This window comes from Falco punctatus (genome assembly GCF_963210335.1).
Source record: "Falco punctatus genome assembly, chromosome: 5".
Classification (NCBI taxonomy): domain Eukaryota; kingdom Metazoa; phylum Chordata; class Aves; order Falconiformes; family Falconidae; genus Falco; species Falco punctatus.
In genome coordinates this window covers 31,837,313-31,865,209 of record NC_137584.1, presented here as the reverse complement: position 1 = coordinate 31,865,209, position 27,897 = coordinate 31,837,313, and the positions used below count along the sequence as shown (strand labels likewise).

General features: G+C 39.2%; 2 protein-coding genes across 2 annotated transcripts in view; one reads left to right on the top strand and one right to left on the bottom strand.

Annotated features, from left to right (window-relative positions):
- Positions 1 to 164: 164 nt before the first annotated feature.
- On the bottom strand, positions 165 to 20,801 carry DDX1 (DEAD-box helicase 1). The gene is made up of 26 exons (XM_080390505.1): positions 20,528 to 20,801; positions 18,487 to 18,538; positions 17,448 to 17,511; positions 16,703 to 16,732; positions 16,343 to 16,439; positions 14,476 to 14,523; positions 14,277 to 14,360; positions 13,276 to 13,359; positions 12,756 to 12,832; positions 11,447 to 11,519; positions 11,258 to 11,334; positions 10,342 to 10,456; positions 9,691 to 9,829; positions 8,656 to 8,716; positions 7,382 to 7,480; positions 6,605 to 6,694; positions 5,832 to 6,020; positions 4,741 to 4,792; positions 4,141 to 4,287; positions 3,337 to 3,428; positions 2,724 to 2,796; positions 2,210 to 2,282; positions 2,052 to 2,094; positions 1,731 to 1,826; positions 901 to 1,021; positions 165 to 593 (listed from the first exon to the last, which is right to left on the bottom strand). Exons 1-26 carry the CDS (start codon positions 20,541 to 20,543, stop codon positions 463 to 465), a joined length of 2,223 nt encoding a protein of 740 aa, XP_080246631.1. The 5' UTR covers positions 20,544 to 20,801; the 3' UTR covers positions 165 to 462.
- The window catches only part of NBAS (NBAS subunit of NRZ tethering complex), a 186,875-nt gene continuing 179,778 nt past the window's right edge, over positions 20,801 to 27,897 (top strand). The window contains exon 1 of the mRNA XM_080390504.1: positions 20,801 to 24,212. Within this exon, the coding sequence (XP_080246630.1) occupies positions 24,069 to 24,212 (144 nt within the window). The 5' untranslated portion in view covers positions 20,801 to 24,068. The remainder of the gene's footprint in view (positions 24,213 to 27,897) is intronic.

The window sequence follows — 27,897 nt, the reverse complement described above, 5'->3', positions numbered from 1 at the left end:
AAAGCATCAGATACTTCAGGAAGTTTTTTTCTTCTTCTTCAGTATCTTAAATATAAATAGCTGTCTGAATATGGATGCATCTTTAGAAAGCCCAGCACCGAAAGTTTCAGTACACAGCTAATTAAATCATTTTAACATATATTCTACGAAGAATCACACTCTCCTTCCAGATTTGCTTAACTTATATTTTCAATGACTCAAAAAGCTACGCAAAGAACAATTCCGCAAATTAATCCTCAAAGCAAGGCAAAAGAAAAGCAAAAGAAACCATTTCATCTTTGACTTGTTGTATTTTATCAATTCAACAGCTAACAGTTAATCTTCAACACACTCTTCATCATGCAAGAAGTACATGTAGTTTTAATCCTTTTCTAACTACTGCTACTCAGAGGCAGTATGGGATTTTTGTATTTGCAGGGCAGAGCATTTATTAACTCAAGCCTCGTCTCAAGTGTGGCACAATCAGAATGTTCTGAACAGCTGGTTAGGAAGATAGCCAAGATGCAAGAAAGATGTCTGCGCTTCCTTTTCAAGGGCAGCCAACTCTTGTACTGTAGGAGCCAGAATATCCACATGGCCCTTATACAGTCCACCTGCCAAAAGAGACCCAATCTAAATGATGTATTCAAAGCCATTTTTCAGCAGAAATAATAATGCTCAACCAGTCATTCAGAAAGTTAAAGTAACTTCATTAACCTGTTAAACACAAAGCACAAACAAAAAAGCCACAGGCATACATGCCCTTTGGTTGCTTGCAACCCATGGACTTCATGTAACAAAGGCAGAAGACAGCAAAGAACTAGCAGGTTTTTTTAATCTATCATTCTGTAGTTACACAGCAGACAACCAAGAAACTGAGTGTTGCATAACAAGGTAACTCAAGGGTAGTTCAATACTTACCACCCAGAGCTCTCTTCTGCCCATATGTAACTTTCCCATCAAAATCATCTACCGGTACTTTTATGTCTGGTTCAACTTGGGCAATAGTGCAGTTTAAGTGTTCTTCAATCTCTCCCAGCAACTTAAGAAAAACACCAAAAAACAAAGTCACAAAGTACTCCTATGGTCCAAGACTTCAGTGAGACTAGTGTTCCAAATAGTCACATTCAAGTAGTTTCAACAGGAGTTGTACACACAACAACTCTGTCACAGACACCATTGACTAACATTTTTTTCCTCAAATGGACTATACAAGTTCATTTCCAATTTCAGTACGTTTTTACCCTACCTAGAAACCTTTATTTTACATACTATCCTACTTATGTAAGTGGGGCTACTTTATTTTGAAGAGCTCACAGTCCAAGCTTATTTTGCCATGGATGACCTATCATTCGCCCCTCTTTAATGTAGAAAGAAGGGAAGCACTGTGAATTTAACAAGCATTCATACCTAACATACAAATCCCAATAAAAATGTACTTGTGACACACTATTTCCAGGTTAGAGGAACAACAGTTTTAAGTTAGTTTTGCAACAAACCACCTAAAAAATGTGTAACTTACATCCTGTAACTCTTAAAAGCATTTGATTAAAATATAGAGAAGCCGACAGTGACAGAATTGACTGGAAGTATTAAAATAAGCTTTCATAATCAGAGATGTAAGTATCACTTTCTAATTTCTTCTTCAAATGGAATCAGGAGGTTTTGTATTTCAATTACGCTGCTAAAACAAGAACTATATCCCAGTCTTCTAGAGGAATTGGAATATTCTGGTTAAGCAAAACATTTACCTGCATCTCATTGTACCATATGGTACAACCTCCTTCTTCCTTCAGTCTAGTATTGTAACACCCTTTTCCACGACTACTGCATACATGATACCAAACCTAAAAATAAAGGAAAACAACTTCTAAACTTTGTGAAATAGCTGAGTACATTCATTTTGATTAACTATAGATGTCTGAATTCTTTTTCATGCTATTTAAGTTCCCTTTCAATTAAACAAGAACAAACAAGCAGTTTTCCAATGAATGATATTAAAAGGCTGACATCAGCTGTGGATAGAAGAGTAAAAATAAATTCTGTTCAATTTTGCTTTGGAGTGTAATTACCTTTTCTTTTTCTTTTGCTACAAGAGAGATTGCCAAACCCATCCTGAAGTATTAGGGGAGAAGGGAGAGAGAAAAATGTATTTCAGTAACTATTGCCAAGTTACAAAACAACAACAAAAATTCAGAAAACATGGTGATTAGTCTGAACACATACATACCTCTCAGCTCTGCCTACTCTCCCAATTCGATGAACATAGTTCTGTTTTTCATCAGGGAGTGTGACGTTGATAACTAAGATACACACAATCCACAGAGAATACAAGATACATGAGCTAAGGTCACAGACTAGACACCTAAAATAAGTGATTTTGATTGCTGCAATGCTTCTCCTTAGCCCATGTACATACTTATATGTTCTACTACAGCAGTTACAGGTGTCATTAACTGCAATACCTACACTGAAGGCCTGCACTATAAAACTGCTTTCTCTATGATTACTTTTTGACAAGAGTGGAAAAACAAACGAAGAATCCCCAACAATGCAGAACACCATCGAGAATTTGAGAAGGTATGTTGAACAATCAAATTAAAAGTTGCCTAGTTCAAGCCTTTAACATATGACTTAAAGCTTCATTTTAAAGAGTTGCATATACCCGTCTTAACTAGTTGACAGAACTGCAAATACATTGAAGCCGTACGCAATTCAATAGCTTAGCTTAAGATAAGTCTTACCATATGGAACACCATGAATATCAATTCCTCTAGCAGCAACATCTGTGCAGATCAAGAAACGGACATCTCCTCTCTACAAAAAACATATTTGTAAAGAACTGTTGTGCTAAATAAGCCAAGCTAAATCCCAGGCAATGAAACAGTAGTCATTTGCATTTACTTCACCTTGGAAATGTTTCTGTACATTTTAAAGCTCTTCCACAGTGCAACAGTGCTTTTTGAACATTAACAGCTTGATCGATTTACATCCTTATTTCTTTCCCCAACAGCCTAAGGCAAGTATAAATCAATGAACGGCTTAAAATCAAACTGTCTAATATTTAAATAACTTTTTCTAATATACAAAAGCCAAAGACTAAAAAACAATGTAATCTGATATGGAGCTTAAATACAGGTTTTACTTAAAAGTAAGCTCAACAATCCTGTCAGTGACAACTCAAAGGTCATATTGACTGACAGTACAGATTTCCACTTGTGCCTCCCAATTTTAGGAAGTGGGTCATAGGTCAATTGACCACAGTTTTCTTTAAATGGAGAACTAGCAACACAAATTAACATATAATTTCAGGTATCAGGAAGTGAGGAAAAAAGCTTCAGGAATCTGCTGCATCACCTTAAATCTTTCCAGGTTTTGCTTTCTTTCTTGAGGCTTTCTATCACCATGCAGACAGACACATGAGAACTGATGTCCCTTCCTATCAGGGCCTGAAAGAGTTGTTATGCATTAATAACTTCATGTATAAGTTATGACACAACACCATACAGAACTGGAAAAAAGTACATTTTGTGAGCAGAAGTCTTGAGTAAGGGCAATTTCACCTAATTTATTACCAATTAATACAGATTTCTAATTACTGACAGAAGCATTGGAGAAAAACAAAACAATTAAAAAAAAATACCTTCCCCCACCCCCAGAGGTCTATGCAGGCATGTCTCCTTACTCCTTCCCTAATCTAAGCTTCCCTTGTTTCTCCAGACCTGTGTCTTCACCTTTCTCCCCACACATCTCCTTTCAGTGGCCCTGTGTTTTCTCTCACGTTTCTCCTTATGTACTTACTTTTGTATGTACACACACTTCTTCCCATGTCTCCTGCCCATAGCAACTACTACTTTCATATAAACAGTTAAGCAGAAACATATACTGCTCTCATTGGTTCAAATTTTGGTGCATGACGGATTTTTTCAAGTCATTTCAAAGCTGGCTGGAACAGGTACAATGCAGTTCATTGCCTCCTCCCACACAGGGCATCCCTGCAGCTGCCTGTTACCCAACCCTGAATTTTACGCCCAGTCAGTATGTCAAAAAACTTAAGCACAGTTTTATTTGTGTGGAGTCCAAATACCAGTGCCCTCTACCATAACATCTTGGCTTTGAAATAACATTCTGCTCACTTTCCTATTTTGTGAAAAATATTACCTCCGCCCTGTTGGATGAAGTACTGCTCCATATTATCACAGTCTATTTTAGTCCTACAGAAAATAATGGCTTGGTCCATCTTGTGTTCTTTGATTGCCCGAACGGTGTATTCTCCTTTTAGAATTTTAATAGCTTCAGACCACATTTCTAAGTAAAAGTAAAAAAGTTACTTCAGTCAAATTGTTTATGAGTATGAAGAGCCTTTGAATGGCATACATTTGAAGTTTTCTCTAGCCTTTCAGTAGACTAATAAAATTATTAGCAAAGAAAGTGAGCTAGACTTGCAATTTCCCCACACACACACTCCCACGTTCCCCTGCTCCAAGGTAGTATAATACAGAAAGGACAAAACTCCTCAGGAGTTTCAGGTTTACTTATGCACACCAAACGCCTGTTGTTTACATACCCACAAAAATGAATATTCAAGTACTTTTCTCTCCTCCCTTATTACAGAAACACATTTCACAACTACTAAAGTGTAGAAATAAAAATTTGGAGGAACAAGACTCAAGGCTGATATCTAGTATAATTTAGCTTTACTTTATAACATTTACAAAGGATTACTTCACAAGCTATTATTTAATTAGTGTTGCTGATTACCTGGAGTGTTAGCGCCAGGTCGTGTATTATCTTTTGCATGTACTTCATCAGTCTAGGAAAAAACACAAACAAATAACCGCCCCCAAAGTCAGTCCATACTTCAAAGGAAACACTGAACTCCATTAAGTTATAATTAGCAAGAAATTAAATTTAAAAGTCATCTCAGCATTCTGTTCTCCCACCAGATAAGCTAATCTACCTTTAGCTGAAGAAAAGTCTTGAGTTTAAGCACACAAAATTTTCATAAACAAAAGGACAATAAAATTATTTATGTAGACACTGAATAGAAACCACCTTTGAACAAAGTGATGAATTAAAAGCCATACCACCAAACATGAAAAAATGTACTAGAAGCATGGCTAAATCATATACAGTGTTGCTCCTTATCTTTTCTCCCTATGCGAGGCTGAATCAGATACAAAACCCAAGAAAAATAAATTAATGCTAAGATTTAGGGAAAAGGCCCTAACAGACCTGACAAAGGGAGGTTCCAGTGAAAACAAGTGGTTAAGAAAAACCTATCAATTGTAACTGCGTAAGAGTTGCTGAGAAAGAAACAGTCCCAGGTTATTCAGAACTCAAAACCTAAGGACTTCAGTAACAACCACCACTTTCTCACATGAATAGGTGTCAGGTTAATGTAGAAATTAAACTAGTCTCAAATATAGTCTAAGATTAAGTCCATTCCTCTAAAAATAGCTCATCTCAGAGACAAAAACCACTCAACAGAATGATCTATATTGGAAGGTTTACTTCTTCCTGATCAATTGGAAAACACAGGTGCTAACTGCAGTTAGGCCACAGATTCATTAGCTGTGAAATGAGTGAAAAAGCAGTGCAGTGTCATTGTTCTCCAGTACAGATTGGAATGTTATTTTAACAAGATTTTCCTTAATCATGTCTGTAAGAATGTGCTGTTCAGAAACTGTGTTAGAACATCACCAATATCATAATGCTGACTACAATGGAACAAGCCATTTCGGATACTAAGTTATGTCAACAGCTGACAAAGGTCCTACAACATTTACTCTTCAGAACTGGAGCCTAATAAGTACACATGGGCAAACAGTTTTCACTTAGAGACCACTTACTCTGATATGATTCTTGCCAAGCCTTTCCCAGAGTTTGTCAGCTTTTGGATTTACAAGCACAACTACATGGTGTACAGTTTCAGGGACAGAATCTTCTCCTTTCAAATCAACCCAGGTGGGAAAATGCATGATCTTTTCAGATAGTTTTTTCACATCAAAAGAATGTAGTGTTGCAGAGCACACGATCACCTAAGAAGAAAAAAGCCATGTAGATACCACTGAAGATCAGATTCTCCCAGCATGAAAGGTCAGACTAGAGCTGGAAGCAAGTTATGTAGTTGAATACCATAATGTAGCACAACAGAAAGTGTCCCTGACCAGCTTTCCTCATCACAGGAATGACCCAGCTGACGAGTAACTTGAATTCTTCTCTTACAACACCCCAATCATTTAGGAGGAAGAAAGCAGAATTACTAAGAGCACATGAATCAAAACTACTAGAGCATTAGAAATCATAATGTATGTAGTCACTCATTTTTCAGACACATTTACATCTAAGTAACTCAAATACTGCTAAACACTTGGCTTCAAGATCTACGATGCTAATACATATTCACAAGCCATTACTGAACCTAATGAACAAGCATTAGTTTTGAACATGAGGTATAACAAACTACTTCAAAGCAGCAAGCTCCGTGCCATGTAACGGTCAACAATTGAAAGCAGTGCACACCACAAAAAAAACCCAACAACATACACCCACCCCAAACAAAAAAAACCAAAACCTAAACCCATCACAAAAAAAACCCCAAAACCACGAACAAATTTTATACCTGAAGTCTCTTCCCATCTGAAGTTATTTGAGGAATTTGACTGTGGATCCTATTTATGAAATCTGAATAACCCTGGAGGAGAAGGCCATCCTACATGGGAATAAAAGAAATAAAGCTGCAATTTTTAGTTGTCATTTCTCTGTCTATACACTTAAGTTAAATAAGCAATACACTTGTAGTCTCAGAAGTTCTCTTTTGATTAGCTGGACAGGTCAATATCAGGCTGAGATATTACTACTAAGGAGAAAAAAGTAAACATCTGGAATATTCCAAAGTACATCTGCTGTGCTTCACAAGAAACTGAACATCTGTCTCAGCAGCTTCTCCTAGCTAATAACCCAAGGCATTCCATCTTTGTGAATATTCAGTTGTACTATAACTGATTAGAGGCGCTCATTTCACAGCATATTGACTACAACAGTCATTGCCTTCAAGACAATGCAGCAGGATAATAAAACACACTTATCTCGGTTTTGTCCTTTCAAGTTCCCTGTACAGTGACAGAAACAGACTTTACAACCTTGTGACTACAGCCTGAAATACATTTCTGAATCAGAAATAACTCAAACAGCTTTACAAGTGAGGCTATAAGGGGGAAAATATGTAGATTGCTATGATTACAAAACAAGATAAACCTGGAATAGCCCACAGGTAGCTAGTTGCTGTTCCACTGAAGTACCAAATGCTATAGAACAATGATGCTTCACTTTACTCTTTTAGTGAATGACATACTGCATTTAAGAACAGAACTTAAGTATCACTTAGTTCTCTACATACAGCTTCATCCAGAACCAGGAATCTGACTTGAGACAAATTAAGCTTTCCTGTTGAGACCAGGTCATCCAGTCTTCCAGGAGTTCCAACGACAATATCCACCTGTGAAACACAAAGAGTATGAACTGGTCCCATAACTAACTAGAGGCATTACCAGCTTTATCTAAATTAAAGATTATGATACAATTATCAGTATGATGCCCTATCTTTTATTTATTACAACTTCATAGAATCCTAGAGCAATTTTGGTTGGAAGAATCTCTTAGAGTCATGTGGCCTCCACTCCCACCATCACATGCAAATGAAGAACAGTCCCCAAGTTACTTTGGGTAGTTGCCCAATAAAATTTTCAGTATCTTCAAGGACAGACAAATCAACAACTCTCTGGGCAACCTGCATTTCTATTCTGGGGCTTTTTCATTAGAAGAATCTGCCCCATGTAAAAAACCTTCCCTTATTTTGAGAAGTGCTGTGCCTTCTCCCCTCCCCCACTTCCCAAGCTGTGTTAAACCTTGTTATCTGAAGCCAACAAACAGATCTGTTTTTAAATGGGTATAAAATAAATTCAACTTTTCTTACTGTGAAAGTATACATATCAAGTCTATCAGCTATAGAAATAACTTAAGATTTTGCCAGATGGAAGGGTTCACTGTCATGAATTTAGCATTCACATGAAAGTTTAGCAATCTTCCAGTTCAAGCCTGCTTAGGAGAAAAACATCTGCATTTTTTGCGGCTAGAGCCACTGGAAAATTTATCAGTTGTGATGGGGTCTCATTTCCAAAAGCAACTCTTTTTTTAATTATTATGATTTTATTTAAGACTATGCTATCCCTACAGCATGAATGATTTGATTATACATCCCATGCTGCTGAAGCTAGACTGGCACCTTCTATGTAAGACTGGTTCGTGGTGTAGGTCGACCCTGATAATAGCAGACCAGTTTTGTTCACACAGACATGGAGCAGAAGTTAAGAGGAAAACTATCTCAGTCTTGTTGGTTAAGCAAAAATGGCAAAAATCACAACTTTATTTTAAAATTTTCAGATCTACTCAGGCTTCAATAGAATTTGACCAAGTACTATAAGCATTTGTGTTGACAATTGCCATGGAAATAAAGCAACAAGTGCTAGCTCAGTGCAACATGAGCTTGCCATCAACTGCACAATTTCTTTTCATTAGGTTTACAGGAATTACAAGAAGCACCATTACTATTCTCTGGCAACATTATGAGTTACTCAGAATCCAAACTATTAAGTCACATTAACACAAACTTACTCCTTGTTCCAGTACAGAGAGTTGATCTCTTGCAGCAACCCCACCAATAATCAACAGTTCCCTGAAATTACATCAACGTATTTTGATACTTGTTTATTTATCATATTCAGAAGATAGATTAAACATCTGGCTGAAAACTGATTCTTTTATTAGTAATTGACTATTACCAGATCTGAACAGTATTTTTAAGAACAAAAGAGCAGGGTATTTTTTTTTTTAAGTTTGTCCATTCATATTAGTGTATTATATTTTAATTTAAGACATGAAAGTTCTGTTACCAAATTGTATTTGAATTTGACTAGTTTATCAGAGTTGTATTAAACACCTTAACTCCTTGACTTCATTTTAAAAAACAATCTGTTCCTTGAAAGCTAGAAATGTAGAGCAGATAACCAAATGAATCTTACATGATAGCTTGCCTCTCCCCATTGCTACTCCCTTGCAATTTTGGCAAAATACTCTTGTAAATTGACTACAGTTTAGAATATGGAGACGTTCATTTAAGTTTTATAATCACAGTCAGAAGAGAAACAACTTTAGACCAAAGCAGCTTGTAGAGGATGCATTTCAGAATTGCACCTCCATGCTAATCACCACAACAGCTGTCTTGCAAGCACACTACTATAAACTGAACACACCTTGTATGTAACTATTTGTTGGAGATGAAAAATAAATAAAACCAGGGCAGGGGGAGGTGGGGGGGGCACAGGAAGGTGGCTCAGAAAAGAAGGGCAATAAGCAGAACACGTGCTTTTCTTGATTAAAAACGTTAAGTTACATACACCTTTGATAAAGTGCAGAAAAAACCAAATAATTTGTCATACCAGAAAGATGCACTACATAGACAAAACACATCTGGTCTGATTATAGCTGAAAAGCCAGAAGGTTGGTTGGTAGCAAGTATTACTGAGGCTATTATCAGTAGCACTGCAGAGTAAGGTCCACTTTGCTACAGAGTGGAACACTCCACATCCCCCCACAAATTCATGTCCATGAACAATACCATAAATACAATTATAATCAATCCAGTGTTACCTTAATTTGGGATTATCAACATATTTTTTGAACTGCTTCACATTGTTCAAAGTTTGTTCTGCCAGCTCTCTTGACGGTTCTACAATCAATGCTTTTGGAGCATTTGGAAGGTTCTGTGTTTGAACCACTTGTGCATTTCCTAAGCGAGAAACACATGCCATTTAAGACAAATTTAGTCCTATCCCAGAATTTTTTTACTAGAAACAAACCTGGATTTTCTACTAGTGGTCTAAACCCTAATGATTCTAAATGCTCCATTAAATGATCATGTTACTGCTCACTCAATTATGAATACCTTCAGATTTATATTCAGAGATTACAAGTGAATCTGGCAATGATAGTGGGTATACTGGCCATGCAGCATGATTAGTTCTATTGCAGAGCTTAAACATACAGTTACTTGTAAGATGACACTTCAGTAACTTTGCTAACTTCTCTTTATCTGATGCATTTCTAAATTCAAAGTGTTAGATTATTTGTGGTTTAAGATGAAGAAGATTTGGAATACTTTTTAAAAGCACTAATATTTCTACCAGTAACATAATTGTAAGACCTTGAATGCAGCAGTAATGAAGCAATTAAAGTGATCAAAAGATACTCTGTAACACAATCTGAATACAGAACTGAGAAAAGTGTAAATATATAACCTACCTGAGTGTTGTGATTTTACAATACTGCCATCAGGAGCCTTGCAAAGACCAATATAGCCATCTTTTGGTGGAAACTTGAAGTCTTCTTCACCAAAATTGAATTTCAGTTCAGCATTCTAGATTTCAAAAAAAGTTAGTGTCATACAGATTCAAGAGATCCCATGAAGTGAGAAACACTTCCATGATTAATTTCCCCATGAGAAAGCATCTAGACCAGGAAAGAAAGGCAACATTTTCTCCCATCTTACACATTTCCCTTCCTAACTTACCTAAAACCTGCCAGCCATTTTGTACATGGTTCTAGCTCTTAAAACTCTTTTTCTTCTACATCAGAAATATCCCCAGGTTTACATAATCAAGGAAACATTTTTTGAACTTCTACGCTCCATTCATTTTCAATGACAAAACAATTTAGTAAAAAACCCACTTTTGACTTGTACATTTCTCTGACCAAGAGAACATTCTGCTAAAACCTTTACTTGGTAAGAGATCATCCCAGATATACTAACTCCAGAAAGACATACTGCTACCCAACTGTAATGTTAGAGTTGAAAATAAAAGGAAAACAGGAATTTTGGCACTTTCAATTTATTTGCTTGTATCTGTTTAATCACAGTATTTCAGAGTTTAATACAGGCAAGGTAGCACTGGTATTACCAATTAGTTATAAATGTAAGGTTAGAATAGCATGTAAGTATTTCAATTTGAATTTAAACATTTGGTATTTAACTTGAACAGTACTCAAAGCTAACACACTGGTGACCTCTCCAGGAGTGAAATAATAGTAGATCAAAAGCAGATAGTGTACAAGCACAACTACAGCAATTGTAGGTGGCTCTGAAATTTTATACATAAGTAGCTACCAAAGCTAGAACAATTTTTGTGACCTTACACCATCTGTGATATTCCTAACTTACCTTCAGTACACAAGCTGCAAAAAGCGCTTGGTTCCTTACGTGTGGTGGGATTTCAAATGCAAGGCCAAGGTCCTTCCCTGAAAGCAGGGTTAGTTCAGTCAGACTTTGCAGGTGTGTTGCATTCCCCTCCCTGCCCCTCCTCCAATACAAGCAGCCCAATAAAATTCAAAAGTAGTGAATAAAACTTACCATTTTTGGAAAATTTTATTTGTCCTTTGTCTAGGTCTAGATAACATCCAATTGTATCATGCATAGTGAATTCCTATAAGAAAAAGAAGTTTGTGAAGCTAAGAAATGTTACCTTCAGTGTATTAAGAAACTTGGTGCTTATATTCTGTCAACTTTTACAGTTTTCCCACTTCTCCCTACTAAATGCTGATTTTTTAAGAAGTTCAATTTATTCCAGTAATACCACTGTAAATAACATGTATATTTTTATTTTACTACAAATCTTCTGTAAGCTGCCCAATTTATCTTAGCTATTTAAGCATTTATTGCTGCTTTAAATTTACTTTAAAACCACGCACTTTGACAATGATAAATTTAAGTAATTTACCTGGAAGTATTATGCATTATGGAAAAGGGCATTAATCATGCATGTATTAGCCAATGCATATCTAAGCTTGAAGCACCAAGCACAGTAACAGAAACCTGTATTCTGACTATATAAAAAGACTATGTCTCGGAGAAAGTATACATAACATGCATGCATTACCTATGTAAGTCATTAAGTATCTTGAAATCTGTTCATTATGAAGGTATTCAAAACATTCTGCTTCTAATTCAACAGCTTAGAAGTCACTACTATAGAAAAAGCTACAAAACAGTCATAGAAGTTGCAGGTTTTAAGGCATTGAAAGTTCATTAATACCACAAAGATACCAGAGTTTCTGCTATATAATTCATATTTTATATAAAATATGCTTAAACATCTAAACTTTTGACTGGCATGCTACACAAAACCCACCACAGATATTCCTGAAAGACAGTTTCAGAAGCACACATTAATGTAACAGTCTAATAGCAAACACAACTCAATAGCCAGCAAAAGGGCGTGAATAACTACATCTTATTACTATGTCAAAACACAGACTTAAATGCTAGAAGGTTTTAAGATTACTTCGGCTTTAACTACTAATAAACAGGATATGACATCCTTACTTAGACGCCAAATCCAAGCTAAGACTGACATAAGTCAAGAAATAAATCCAAGTGATCAGTCAGCCTCTAACCATAATACACAAAAAAGGTTTATCTTCTAAATAAGAGTCAACATATTTGCACTCAAGCCACAATCATAAGCCTCAAGTTGATAACTGCTTTTGTTAAATCTGTTAAAAACGCTTTTATCAAAAAAATGCTTCAATGTTTCATGGTGCTTTTGCCCAGTGATCTTCCCTTAAAAGTTAGTACTACTATGAAAGACAGTTGATTGTTACAGCACAGAATCAACATGCAAAACTTCTGATGTTTCTACCAATAAGCAATTCAAGCTTACCTCACCGTAGCTGTCAAATTGTTTGTTGTGAGATTTCTTACCAGTGCCACCAAAGCCAAAGCCAAATTTATCAGTGCCTAAAGACAAAAAGTATAGCTTTTCACCTTTTTGTTGACAGGTTATGTTTTTTCCTCTTTGTATCCGCAATTGAAGCCTCTAACTCTACCATGTAAAATAGTAATACACAGTGCTGAAGATTTCTAGCTTTGATGTATGTTAAATCAATAAATGTACTGCTATAAAAATATTGATTTTACTAGTCTCCAGTTATCTTCATTAAAAAAATTAAAATGTCAATTAAAAAACTGAAATAAAAGGAGAAAGTCAGAAAAGACAAACATGGCCACCACCTAAACTTATTTCCTTTTACAGGAAGAGCATTTGAACAAGAAGTTTTAAGCTCCCCAATATTGCTATCCTTCACCAAGAGCCCATTCTCTGCCAGAGTAGGGCACAACTCCAGCCATTCCATGCAAATATGAAAATTCTTTATGGGATTCTTCTTTTGAAGTAAACTCACCCAAATCTAGTGAAGCCTGCATAGTTGACCAACCGACTCTGCACAAGCCTTGGTCATGACAGGAAACTTCATAGTAGTATTTACCTTTAAGAGAGAAAGAAAGGGTCTAAGCAACACCTAAGTTTCAGTTTCATCAAGGTGGTTCAGTTTGGCTACTTCCAGGGCCATGAAGTCTAACACCAACACCCCTGCTGAAAGTGTCAAAATCCCCTATTGTGTTAGTGTGAAAAGGTTCTATAGGTACCTATGTATGTAACAAACATTAACAGAGAACAGCAGGCAAAAGCCAAAAGTAGTGCATGCTGAGAGAGTGTGTAAAAGGCTCCAAAAGAAGCTAGAGAAGCCCCTGGTTCTATTAAATCCACAAGAACTGATAAACTCACAGCACCAGGGGTCTGCCGAATAAACTTACATACAAGACCACCAGTATGCACTAACATCAACAACTGGTTATGGAACTTGAACCACATCCAACTAGCTGATAAGTACACACAGACTACAGGATTATTTGTGCACCTGACCAAATGAGACTGAGGGTCTCTCTGAACACCCACCTAGAACCACTGGAGTATCTCAATATGACTCTGCTTCCAAGTGAAAACTTGGGGGTTGGCCTCTCAGCTGTTGCTCCAACCACATAACCATGAAATCTGTGCATGCATGTATCTGTATCAAGCGTGCAAGTAAACAACTTGAAGTACTATGTGAGTAGCTATTTCCTATTGATGACACCTTGATAAAATATGTTCTAGTGAATACTAGTTATGATTCCGTCTCCTCTATCTCAATCCCCTATCAAGTAAAAGGTAATTTACAACACAAGGAGAACAAACCAGAGGTATTTGTCATTCCAAAGCCTTCAGCTAGCAAAGTGAGTAACTGCACATTTGCTCAGATGGATAAGAAGTTTCAAATGCAACCATCTACAACAATGGGTGACAAGCAGACATTTCAGTTGAAACTTTTCTAGAAGTCTCCAAAATACAGAATTTTGTATCTACCTTTAGTCACGCCTCTAGTTGCTCTGCATCCATGCCATTCTTTTACCTCTCTGCTTTGACAACACAAACCATCTGATCCAATTGCTGAAAATGACAAGATAGTTTTAGTTAAAGAAATTGCTTAACTGCTTTTAAAATAAGTTTTCAAGGATACTTTCTTCTAATTTTTTTTCACCAAGCAAACATTAAGACAACTCACCAAAAGCTGATCCTCTATCATAGGGGTTCATTTGCCATTTATTGAGCACTAAGTTTGAAACACAGCAAAAGAAACAAGCATTAAGCCAAGAAGGTAAGACTGGAAAACTCAAATTAGAAGTTCACACTGGCTCTACAGTGTTTGGCTTCCCTGCCTGGTGAGACAGCTTTGTTCCAATACAATTCATACAAGGTCAAAACGACAGCATCCAACTTGAAGGGACACAGATGCATAATACAAAGGTATTCTATGAAAGGTTTAGATTATTTTGCTACGGAGCACACAGATGAAGTTACTTAAAAATACAACAATGAAGACATTTACAAAATAAGCTAGAGTTCCACATAATCACAATTAAAATCAGCTAGAAAATATCCAAAACTACATCAAGAGCAACATATTTGAAATGTATTTGCTATTTCTGTTCCAAGTTTACATTAAGATATTTTTCAGATTATCAAAGTATAATTACTGAAGAGCTAAGATACATGCACATACAGCACATAAAATCTCTGACTTATTTTCATATGCCCTATAACATATTGCAGTAAGTCAAGATGTTTCACAATATAAGGATTTTTTTGTTAAACTAGACACCATTTCTATTAGGATTAACTGAGCGTATTTACATTACATTCTTTCAAAGAGGTTGGGTTTTTTTTTCCTTTTAAAGTTTACTGTTCACCACTACGGTAGCAGTAGTTACAACAAAGCTGAAAGATGAGAACTTCTACAACATCTTCAGTGTCATTTCTGCAGCTACTGTCACTTACATAAATCTCAATCTGTAAGTACCATGGACTGGACACTGTTACTAGCTTTCAAGTTGCAAGCTTATTTAAACAAATGTACAACAGATCCTCAAATACTGTGAGGATATTGTCATCATTATAATCCATTTTTCATCAGTGGGTTCTGGCCCTGTGCATTTCCTGCTGAGTTCAATGTTTACTAGTTCAAATCTGCAGCAATTCAAGATGTTGTTATTCGACCTCTGCATCTAGCCAAGTGCCAAAAGGAACAGAAACAGCTTTATGCAGCATCGAATTGAAAGACATACCGCAGTGCTACTCCAGCCATACAAAAGTTTGAGTCTAGAAGAGCTTTTTGCTCAAGCTTACTTAAGAGGCCTAAATCAACTGTGGGGTGTCACTGCTGATGTCTCATTCATCCCTACAACTGAAGACTATTTTTTTTTTTAATTCCTTTAAGCGGGCACTACTACCATTTCACATCTTGCAAAGCACTAAACCAGTATGGCTTTCAGAATAACACTGAAAAGTGTTGTGTGAATCAGTGTCGCAGCACTCTCCAAACTATCAAGCTGCAACAAGGTCTTTTACCATCTCATACCAACACACTCTTCATGCCAGTCCCTCTGCTGCTTTCTCCTAAGCTCTCCTCATCCTGGGTGCACTCTCTCCCTCTTCTCTCTGCTTTTTCCTCCTCTCTCTTCCTTGGCTGCTCTCTTCATTGGCTGCCCAACCTCTTAACAGAACTAGCCACAGCTGCACCCTATCTACATCAACAAACCCACCACCCCTGACACCAACCCACCACTGTATATTATCAATGATAATTAACCCAGCTTCATTCTTCTACAGATCAGCTAGCTTTAACATGAAGATAACAAGCATTACTGAGAGACTGCAGTATCAAACATGCCCCAGTTCTTTCGATGACTCCACCAGTAAGTTTACTTTCACTGGTTTATAAGATCTGGGGTGATGATATTCCACATACATTATTCCAAATAAAGGAAAAAACACTTATCTAATTGCAAGTTAGGTTAACTTCACTTTGGGAGTTGACTTAATCTGTATGATTTAAGTTCGAAACTTGAGGAGTGTGACACTTATTAACTTACCTGCCCCACCAGTTTTAATAGTTGCTTTCCCTTTCTTGCCTTCCATCTGGTCCTTCAGCGTTTCATAAACGATCTGGATAACTGGAATGCTAAAAGCCTAAAAGGGAAAGTTATTTTCATTCCACAGCTTGTATTATACAGATACTTCCAGATATACAGTCAGTCTTGTTTTCAGGTGCAATATCCAGGGCCAGAAACACTTTCCAATGTGCCTACACATATGCTTGTAAAGGCGATTAATAATATTGCTTAAACACATATACAAACATATACACATTCTCCCTGTACATATGCATACACACAAGCCACCTCTCACCACTTAAAAACTTACTTCCTGTTAATTTGAATTTGATTACTTACACCAGTTTTTCCACTCCCTGTTTCAGCAGCCTATAGAAAGAAAAATTTAAGAGTTTAACCAGAGCTGCAACTTCCACTGTAAGGAATGTTCTACTGTTCTATTTTAATAAACTAATTTTAATTTTACTTCTGTATAATACAGGAAAACATTATAGAGTAATGCCATTACTTCACACAAATTAAATGCAAACACAAACAGGGAAAACCTTTACAACAGACTTAACAAGAAAAACAAAAAACAAAACCCCAGAAACTTCCAAGGCCCACTAGAAAAATCTATGTCTGTCTGATCTCTAGAGGCACTACACAAGATTATAGGAAGCGTTACTTCGGTTACAGAATCAAGAACACACAGAGCTGCAAAAGGCACGATGAACAAGCCATACTAATTTGGTATCTTCAAGGTTATCAATACCAAAGCATTTGCTTAGGCAGCATCAGTCATGTTCTACGCAGATCTGTGTCAGGTATTTACAACAAAAAGAATAGTAGATTAAATCAGATAGCTGTCATTCATAAGGCAGTGCCTGTCAAGTAGTCAGAAAATAAAGCCTGATGAGAATTAATCCCATCTGCAACAACAGCTGGACAAAACAGGTTTTTAGCTGAAGATTATACCTTCTACTGAAGAAGGGCTGGAGACCTAGTCTAACTATGGATCCTTCTGGAAAGAAGGAAATCTATTGCACAAACAACAATTAAAAGACATAGGCTTTCTAGGAATAGGACTATCCTGCATACCTACCATAAGTACATCACCACCTCCCAGGATCAGTGGGATGGATTCTGCTTGGATATCTGTAGGAAGACTACAGCAAAGAACACATTACACAAACCAGCGTTATCAGTAGAAAAAACGGTTTTTGCTTACATAGGAACTCACAAAAGCCACGGTCACCTGCAATATCAGAAATAACAAGTAAATGGCTTTATGCACTAATGCAGGCCACTTTCTGGCTTGCAGCTAAGGAAAAGGACTCCCTTTACAAGGAAAGCTTGGAACAGGAGACACCTTGACAGGATGTGACTAGGGGATGCAGTGGATTCAGTTGTACACTGACAAGAGGGCTACATCTCATCACTATGCTAAAGTATAAAAAACCCAGATTAATTATATATTCTGTTTTCCTTTCATGTGAGTTTCACTTTTAAAGCCACTTACACAGCCATCATTTAGAAGATTGCTATTCAATACTGGAAAAGAAAGTAAAGATAGCTAAATGCAACCAGTGTTTTCAGACAATCACAGCTAATTAATACCATGCATATGAGAAAAGAACTACATGCAATAAGATTGTCTATACTGATAACATTCTGAATAACAATTCCAAACAAGCTCTGAAGAGAAATATTTTAGCCAAACAAGTAATTACACCAAGACCAGCTTTTGTAGAACACTGATACACAAGCATCAACTCTGAAGAACATAAATTCAGATCACAGTCTGGAAAACATTTAATAAACTAGCATAAGCTACGTGACAGTATTTTACATCCAGTAATCCCACAATACATTAATAAACAAATCAGAAGCACGGAGGCTTTTGTCAAAAAAATAACATTGAAGTATTAGCAGTCATGCTTTGCTTGTCCAAGTTTATATGTTACACAATAAGTGTTCTTCAGTCATTCACGCTAGAAAGTGGTGCATGGAGTTGCAATGACAGTTAAAGGAAAACTCATCTGCTTTGTTTTAATGTGACAGCAAAGGTATTTTAAGCAGCATGTCATGTATCGCTTAAAGGCAAATCAGATTTTGCAAGGCTCAAATGCCTTCCTACTTACAGCCAGTCCATCTCCTCCACTGCTTGAGCTATCTCAGGCATAACACCCATTTCTGTAAAACAAGAAAAAAGGAACAAGCAGCGTTATTTACTTCAATGTAGCCCAAATGATTCCCAAGTGTCAAGACTTCCAACTACAGAGAAAAATAAAAAAAGCACTTTTTTTGGCAACAGGACACGCAACCTTCTCTATGGAACTCGTGATAAAAACACATTCTCCCTTCCCCACATACAGTTCTGACAGTTGTCCCCACTTACAGCCCAAAGTCAGGCATATACTAGGCATAAGGGCAGGTGCTGACATAGCAGCAAAACAAAAGGACTGGGAACGGAGTAACATTTCAAGGACAAGGCACTTATCTTTGCATATTTAAGGAAACTGGTTTTGCACATTTAAGTAAACACGTTTGCTCATGCAAACAACAAAGAAAGCTTTGTTAAATCACAAATATCCTGACTCTCTCTACAGTTGTGATGGGAACAGTTTTCAAAAAAGAAAAAAAACTGTACCCTATAAAGACTCAAATTTGTAACACTTAGATTTCTTTTCACTAAATCTTGCCTTGCACACTTTGAGCATGTATATTAACTAGACAATGCTTTGATTTTCAAACAGTTACTAACCACAACTAACTTTGAAAGGTTTTTTCCTTGGATACCCCTTCCGGCAAGCTCCTATCAAGGTCTGATAGTCATGCCTCAGACAAGTTAAACATGAACCCATGTAATAACATTAGTATGTTGATCAACAAATTCTACTTAAAAAAAAAAGCAGGGGAGGGGAAGAGGCCTGCAGTTACTCAATAAGGGCAAGAGGAAAGGGGGAAGAAAGCAGACTTAACCAACCCCAAAAATGGTATTATACCATCAAAATAGCAGTTTAGCTGCTGATTATCTTCTCAAGTGCATAGGGTTACTCTAGAACAATTTAAGTACAAATACATACCTTTCTAAAGGGATCTTTCACCTGCTAGCCTTTACACTGTCACATGCTGAGTTTCACATATCCTACACACACAGAGCCAGGCTGACATATATGGATCTATATCTATGTAGCCAAAAATTATTCTTCCATTTACTATAGCACAAATGTTGTAAGAAACATGATTAACATGATTTCAGAAAGCTTTAGTATTTTCAAGGGTCAGCCTATGAACCTATCTACAAAATTAGACAATCCACATAAGCAAAAAGCTTTTTTCATAATAATAAAAATAGCTACTGTTTGCAAATTATATACAAATCCCTAGATTTCTAATATCCTTCCAGTTCACAGTTTTAGTCAATATACAGTAGAAGGGTTTAATCAAACAATGTAACTACAACATTTTCCTCAACTACAACCAAATTTATGCTACTGTCTAGCAAATAAACTCATCTCTAAATCTACAGAGGATGCTTCAGTTAAAAGAAACAAATTAAAACCCTCATATACTTTGAAACTTTACAGTACCCTAATCCCTAACACTGACTGGTCACCTGCGTGTACATGTATGTACGGGGGGGGGTGGGGGGTGGGACGACAGCAATGCTGTCTCCTTTACCGTAGATTACAGTTTACACACATAGTTCAAACCACATCACAGAACAGAGCTACTCGACGTTATCATCCACTGCAATACACAGAATATTCATGAGCCTCCTGTTACAGCAACCAGTCAGCCCGAAGAACGAGTCTTGACTTTCAAGCAGCCCCGTTTGCCGGATACCTGCATACCACATATGCACCAAAACCAGCAAATCCATTTTGATAACCCCTTTCGAAGGCCTGCAAAAGCCCAAGGAACCGCGCAGAGCACCTACACCCCCACAGGCCTCTCGACCTTAAGCCTGCTACGCGATACACACGTTAGAGGATGCCCGCACGGGGGGCAGGCCCGAGGGGCTGCGTACGGCGCTAGCAGGGCTCGTCCACCGCAGGGAGACCGGGAGCCGCCATCCCCACAAGGCGCCGGCAAAGGCCTGAGGCGAGAAACCTCCCTCCCAGTGCTCTGCTGCCGGCGACACAGCCGACGGCCCCCACCCGAGCCAAGACCACGTACCCGAAAACGCCGCCATCTTGGCACCCGGAAGCGCCAACCACCACGGCCCCGCGAGCGCAAGCGCAAGGCGCGTCCGCGGCTTTATGGCGCCGGGTGGGAGGCGGGCGGCGGGGGTGCCGTCCCGCGAGTTCCGGCCGCGGCCGATTCGTGCTCCCGCCGGGCGCAGCCACAGGCACGGGCACGGCTCGGCAGCGGCTGCACCAAGGACAGCGTCGAAGGAGGAATTATTTTTCGTCTGTTTGCGGGTTTTTAGGGTGCGCGCAGGCTCACGATTTTATCACTTTTCTGAATGCCTGGTGTGGTTTCCCCCCCCCCCCCCCCCCCCCCAAATCAAAGCTCGAGTCTGTCGTGCGGAGCCCTGTGGCCACGGCTTCATGCAGGCAGCAAAGGCAGGAGAACATATAGATAATATAGCTTACACCCACGGTAACTTATGTTTTGAACACGAAGTGTGTGTCTGCAATGAGAACCTGCATTATATTTGCATACAACACTGTCACCTTTGCATTTCATGGGTGTAATTCATGTTTGCATAGTTTTCTACAATAAGCACGTTTGGCAGAAAGTATTCAGAGTTTCATAGGAACTGAAGTACCTTTGCACATAGGTAACACACACCAATTTATGTTTTCTAGACATAAGTTAATGGTGATACATTCTTCTCCAGTTTCTACAGAAGTTTCCCCAAATTCTGCACAATCTTTCTAGGATAATTTCTAGTAAATTAAAAGGCAAGAATTTCTGGGGTGTTATTATAAAAATAAAATCAGATTGCAAAAGAAAAATTGCAGCTTTACATTTTTCTAAATCTACACCACGAATCAACGGTGCATTTGTTTGCTAAAAGGAGGGCACAGCATAAAGTACAATCTACTCTTTTCCATTGAGAAACACAACTTTTCTAAGGCAGGCTTCACATACAGACACATCTGGTTCAAAGGACAAATAAACAACAACGTATCTGACAATGTCATTCTCTTGACCAGTGTGTACAATTCGAGTACTGGTTTTGCCCTGGAAGTTTATTTGAAAACCTTTTTTAAAACACTCACTGAGCCCTACTGACTGTTGACTTACACTGTAGAAACCAGGTGTTATGCAGAGAGAAATACAGCAGGTATTTTATAACTTTAGTACCAGGCTGTTTGCATCACAGTGTCTTCTTGTACATTAATAATTTCTTTGGGAGTACCTGAATTTTATGTGCTTACTTTCACTATTATTTGCTATATCTGTCAATCATTATTTTGCTTGCTTTTGGGTAAGTGACAAATCTGATAATTTTTAAAAACAGAGATATGAATAATCTACAGATTAGACCGTGAATCTGAGAAAATCACAGTAGGCAGACCATGATATCAATACATCGTACTGCTTGTTGGCGTGGCACCCAGAGTGTAATTTACTACAAATCTCCCACAAGTGTTTGGAATTTACAGACAGGAGGTGATACTTAGCCATTGCTTTACAAGTTACATCGTCAAATACAGTTAAAGAAAAATCAAGCAAAGAGGCAGCCAGAAAACGTTTTTTCCCTTGGTAATTGTTTCTTCCTGAAGTGTTTCCCAAGTACCCAACACAGCTTTCACATTGTCCTGAATCCCTAGTTTCAGAATTTAATTTTTAGTTTAACCTAATTCTAGGCTGCACAGCTGCCTACAGGACTAAAAGGCTACTAAACACAAACTAAATTTAGAGCACAGAAGCAGAAGTGACAGGGTGTGAGATAATTTTCTTTCAGTATTACAAATGCTTTATAAAGTCACAGGAAAGAGACTGAAACCTCAGTACTTTCATAGTAACTTATAAACAGGCTTATTTTTACCTGTGTGAGAGACCTCAGCTCTATGAGCGCAAACATTTGTAGGACTGAAATATTTAGCTCTACATAGTGTCATTAAGCTTGGAAGAAAAATTTGTGAGAAAAATGTCACTTTTGCTTTTTTTCCTGTGGGAGAGGGGGATAGAGAATGTCTGAAGAGAGATGTGTGAGAGGAGTGCAGAGAATGTCTGACCATTACTAATGGGAGATAAGAGAGAGGGGGATAGAGAATGTCTGAAGAGAGATGTATGAGAGGAGGATGGAGAATGTCTGATCTGGCAGGAGATGAGAGAACAGCTGGGTATTGTGAAGGAGAGTTAAGAAAGATAAACATGGTTATCTAGTAGCAAATAGGTGTCGGTAGGACAAGGCCTCAAGGACAAGAGTCCAAGTACTGTTAGCCTGATGAATAGAGACGTGTTAGAACTTGTAGGGCACAAGCCCTGGGAACAAAGGAGCAAGCTAACCACAGACTCTTGAGCCCTTGCGGTTGAGATGGCAACCAGAGGGACAAAGAGGAACAAGTAGCCAGACAAGGGAACGGATAGTGCTGATAAGGAACTCTGTTAATGACGAAAGTCAGGTAGGAAGAAAACCCCTAATCTTAGAATAGAAATTGTTGCTATGACAAGGTAAACTAGTCAGTTTTTATTGTTTTAACGGTGTGCCTTAAATGTCAACCAATCAGTGTTTTTTATGCTTAAGATTTAACCAATCAGTGTGTAATATGTAGAAGGTAGAAACGTATATAATTGTAAGAAAATCGCTAATAAACTGACATCTTGCTTGCATCAAGCTGCGTCCCATCTCTTCATTCACAGCAGGTGTCTGCATGCTTATAGTGATATATAGCTATATAACTGCATGAATGGTTTCTGCCGTGAGCTTGGTAGTACTTACAGCTAGAATTTGTATCTGGGCTCAGAGATATAAATATGAGCTTCTCTGTACAGTAAGGTGACCCTGGTTACACCACAACTGGAGTCCGTGCCTTCATAGGCCATGTTCGCCCCCATTAGTTTTTCCCTATTCGGTGAGGGTTTAATTAGCACACTCCGGCCTTGCCCACATCAGGAGTTCCTTGCCCTAAGTTTTCTCAGTATCAGCCTTCTGGACAGCTGGCACAGGGCTGCAGTGGCAGGTGTGTCCCCGGCCAGGCCCGCTGAGGGGGCCGCGCCAGCGGGGCCGCCATGCCGGCAGGGTGGCCCCGGTGGCTCCTTACCACCGGGCACTGGTGGGTGCTGGATAAAAGGCCTCCGGGGCCCCCTGGGGCAGCAGGCAAGTTGTGGATCTCCAGGGTTGTTTGTATATGCTCTCTATAGGTGTACACCATATGTCATATGCGGTAGCTGCCTCTTTTTGTTTCTTGCCCCAAAAGTGCGTGCCACCCCTTGCGGCTTAGAGGGGAGGTTGAGGTCTGCCGAGCTGCTGGCCCTCAGAGCGGCGGCTGAGGCGGGGAGGGCTTCCATGGCCTCGCTGCCCGGCCCTCCGCTTCGAGCTTCCCCCGCAGCAGCTGCCATCTCAGCGCTCCGCACCCGCTCGGGCGGGGAAGGCACCGGACTCTGGCCCCGCGGCGAGGCGAGGCGAGAAGCGGGGCGCGGCGCCGCCGCCGAAAGAGTTAACGGCCGCCGGGCCCAGGCAGCTGCCGGGCGTTACTAGTTTGGCCTCCGCCGGGCGCCGTCGCTGCTGCGGCGCTGGGAGGGCGGGGAGCAGGCCAGCATGGCCGCTGCCGGCGGGGAGCGGGGCGAAGCGGTGCCGAGAGAGGAGGGGATGTTCGGTGCCGTCGAGGAGGAGGACGGGAAGGGCAATATCCTGTACGACCTGCTGGTTAACACCGAGTGGCCTCCGGAGACGGAGGTGCAGGTGTGTGTCGCCGCGGCGTGGCCGGGCTGCGGGTGAGGTGACCGGCCACGTAGGCGCGGGCGGGGGTGGCGGCTGTGGCGGGGGGAGGCCGCCCGCCCTGGGGGCCGCGGGGCCGGGCCGTAGCCCCGGGGAGGCTCGCCGGGCTGCCCGCTCCGTTCCTGATGGGCACAGGAGCGGGGAGGGCAGCAGAGGCAAGCACTGAAGGGGCTCCGTGCGGTCATCCTGCCCCTGTCGTGGTCTCGTGTCGCTTGGTTCCCGCGTTGTCACCCTCGCCTCTGCCGCCCGAGATGCCTCCGAGCCTTTCCTGCTCGTGGCCCGTGAGCAGTGTGTGTCAGGTTTTGCTGTTCAGCTGACAGGAGGGAAGCCGTGAGGGGTCTCATCTCCAGCAAAGAGCTGTGCTGAGAGCAGTGGAAGCTGTCCTGGTGCAAGCGAGGTCTGTACTGAGCTTAGTTTGCATGAGGAGAACCACATCCCTCTCGAGACCTGTGCATCGCAGTGGTTTCACCTGTGTTTTCACAAGTGGGTTAAAAGGGAGAACTGTATCACAGTGTATCCACAAGGCACACAAACTGATGCCAAAGCTGAAAAGATGAGAAAATCTCATTCTTGTATTAAAATTTTTGTTTGCTTCTGTCTGCTCTTCTTTATGGGTCAGTGGAAAAGCTAAAAAGCTCTTTCATCTTTGCTTTTTGGTCTTTTATCCTGTGATACGCTGAACTAGCTGCCTCTGTGTCTGCTCTTGTCTGATTTGGACATGGAATATGCAAGCAATATGGTTTTCTTGTAGGAACTTGCAAGTCCGCTGCTGCTGTTAATGCATTTCCCACTAAAAGTACTTTATGGATGTATTTTAACAAAGTTTTATGCTTTATGAGAACATCTGAACAGAGAAGATGTAAAAAATTACAGGTGGAAGAATGTGCCTATTATAATTACGAAAGCCATTCTCATAAAAATATGTTTTTGTTTATCAGAAAGTGATTTTGTTTGTTTCGCTTGATCCGTAAGTCCTCAGTTGCAGTAACAGGTATGGGTGTTTGGAAAATATTACTGTGGTGTAACCAATTGCTAACTTTATAGATTATTCAGATAGGTGAGTAGACAGATACACCTATTTTTATTTAACTGGCTTGTGAGAGATGGTAAATTGTGTTTGTTTCTAGCAACATATGAAAGCAATTTATATGTCTGTAAACTGTGAGGACTTCGGTGTGCTGGCATGAGACTGGTTCTACCAACTATGTAAAGGGGGCACACTTCTGACAAGTATCCCTTCTCTTCAGCTGCCATTAGTATGGAAGTTGTATGGTTAGTTGATTAAAACCCAATTAGTCTGAGAAACAATCATGTTGTTTCGTTTCCTTTTCTTGAGTGGTCATCCTAGTGCTCATGTACCAAGTGGGGTGAATAATGTTTCAGTCAAAGCTGAGTGAAGTGTGAGACCTCCCTTCAGTGGCAGCGTGTGGGTATGCTGATATAAAGTAATTGTGGAACCACGGTCTTGGGATCCTCATCTGCTCTGATAGAATTTCTATGCATTGTAGAATTCTGCTTGTGAACTTCAGCAAATGGTACAGGGTATTTTAAACTTTGTATTTCTTGCCCATTTACTTTATTTTCAAGATAATTCCCATCTTCAATGGCAGAAATAGGAAGGCTGAAAATGTTATGCTATGTAATTTGTTTGGATTTACATTCCTGAGAACTGTCAGTAGCCAAGGTCACTTCTGATACTCTTTTTACAATTTTAGTGGAAAATTGATTTTACACAGACATAATAGGCAAACAAATTATTTTCTCAGTATGATTCTGGTTTTACCTTAAGGTTGCTTTAGCAATGATATTATTTAGGTGATTGTGACTTTCCTTTTGGAACATGTCTCTTTAAATCCTGGTTTAGTCACACTTTTCAGAAGAAGTCACAGAACACTCCCTGCATTACTTCTTGTAGAACTGAATGGTTTGGAATGGTTGAGGTGAGGAACAGCAGGAAGGGAAAAAGGAAGTTGACTGCTGCAATGGGAAATGAATTAAGTGTCTTCCTACACAGTCACCTAGGATACAAAACAAGGCCTTAGAACAGACTTTTCACAGGGCTCTATTGACTTTGTTTTAATTTTCTGTTATCTCATTTGGGATGATGCATTTTTAATTGCACAGTGCTGAGCACTTAACGACTGTAATTATGTCTGTTGGAGGACGAGCCCTGTGATGAACATGTAAAGTCAGGTTAAATTCAAGACACTGATAAAACTGGTATGGATTTCTTAAGTTGGAACCCCAAATTAGCTTTACTTTTAGTTCTTGTTAGTATTCTTATTCACCTGTATTGTATTTCCCAATAAGGTTTATGGGTTTTGTTTGTTTGATTGATTTTTTTTTTTTTTTTTTTTTTTTTTTTTTTAGGTGGTTGGGTGGGTGGAAATAACAGTTATTTGTAAAGGACACATGCAAGGAACTAACAAGGCCAGACAAGAGTGGTGTGGAAATCAAGCAGTCTGTGTTCAACGTAGTGATGTGATTGTATCTAATGTACTGTTTGGGAACCCTGAAACATATAATGAGAATAAAAGGAATCAAGACAGTAGTTGATCAATGAAAATAGTGAAGGAGGCAGTGGTTGCAGGGGAGGACTTAAGGAATCATTTGTGGAAATACAGGCAGGCTGAACTTTTCTCCAGTAGACAAGTACTGTCTGTCTTCTGAAATGTATCAAATGTATCACTTGATTCTGTGAGCATTTTTCATTGCCATCTCATATTCTGAGATTTCTGCAACACCCCCTGCCCCCTATAACCTTGCTGTGTGTGCAACAAAATACAAAACTAAGTGGGTGTCTTATCAGCGAGGAAGTTAGTTAGGTTTTATTACTGGTATGCTCTAGTGAAGGAGACTTTGAAGTTGTTTTCCCTAATGGGAATGAATTAAAAAAGAAATACAGCAGATCTAGTAGCTACTGCTGTTGCTGAGGTGCTAGGAATAAATGATGAAAAATAAAATTCAGGTCTTCAGAGTGTAATAGTAAATCAGCTTTGTGAAGGGTTTAACTTGTAGAATAGGAGCCTGTAGTTTAGGCTCAGGAGTGGACCCTAACAATATTTAAAAAAAAAATTAAGTAGGTATAAGTCATTTTTGGAAATATTTTTGCTGAGAACTTTTGTTAAGGGTTTTGGATTAAGAGGCTCTGCTGTTAACCTCCCTAAGAAGTTGCAGCTTTCCCTGGGGTATTATGATAGCTGTAAGAAATAATTTATACTCTCACTTATTTTACTGTAATGCCTGGTTATTGCCTGGTTGATCAGCCTGAATTGGAACACTATCTATTAGTACAGCTGTGTTGGCTTCTTACATGTTCGGAGATGACAGCCTGATTACTTGAAAGGCTGTTTCTGTACTGCAAACTTTGCATATAGAACTTCTAATCTTTACTTCAGTAACTTAAATTTGGGAGCTGTTGTGGTTTAACCCTAGCTGGCAACTAAGTATCAGATGGCTGCTTGCTCACTCTCCCCTTCCCCCTCCAGGATAGGGAGGAGGATTAGAAAAAGGTAAAAAGTGTGGCTTGACATAAGAACAGTTTATTAATTGAAATAATAATAATAGCAACAATAGCAATAATAATTGTAATGAAGAGGAGAGGGAGAGAGAGCAGCAAACCCCAGAAGAAAAAGAGATGCACAACACA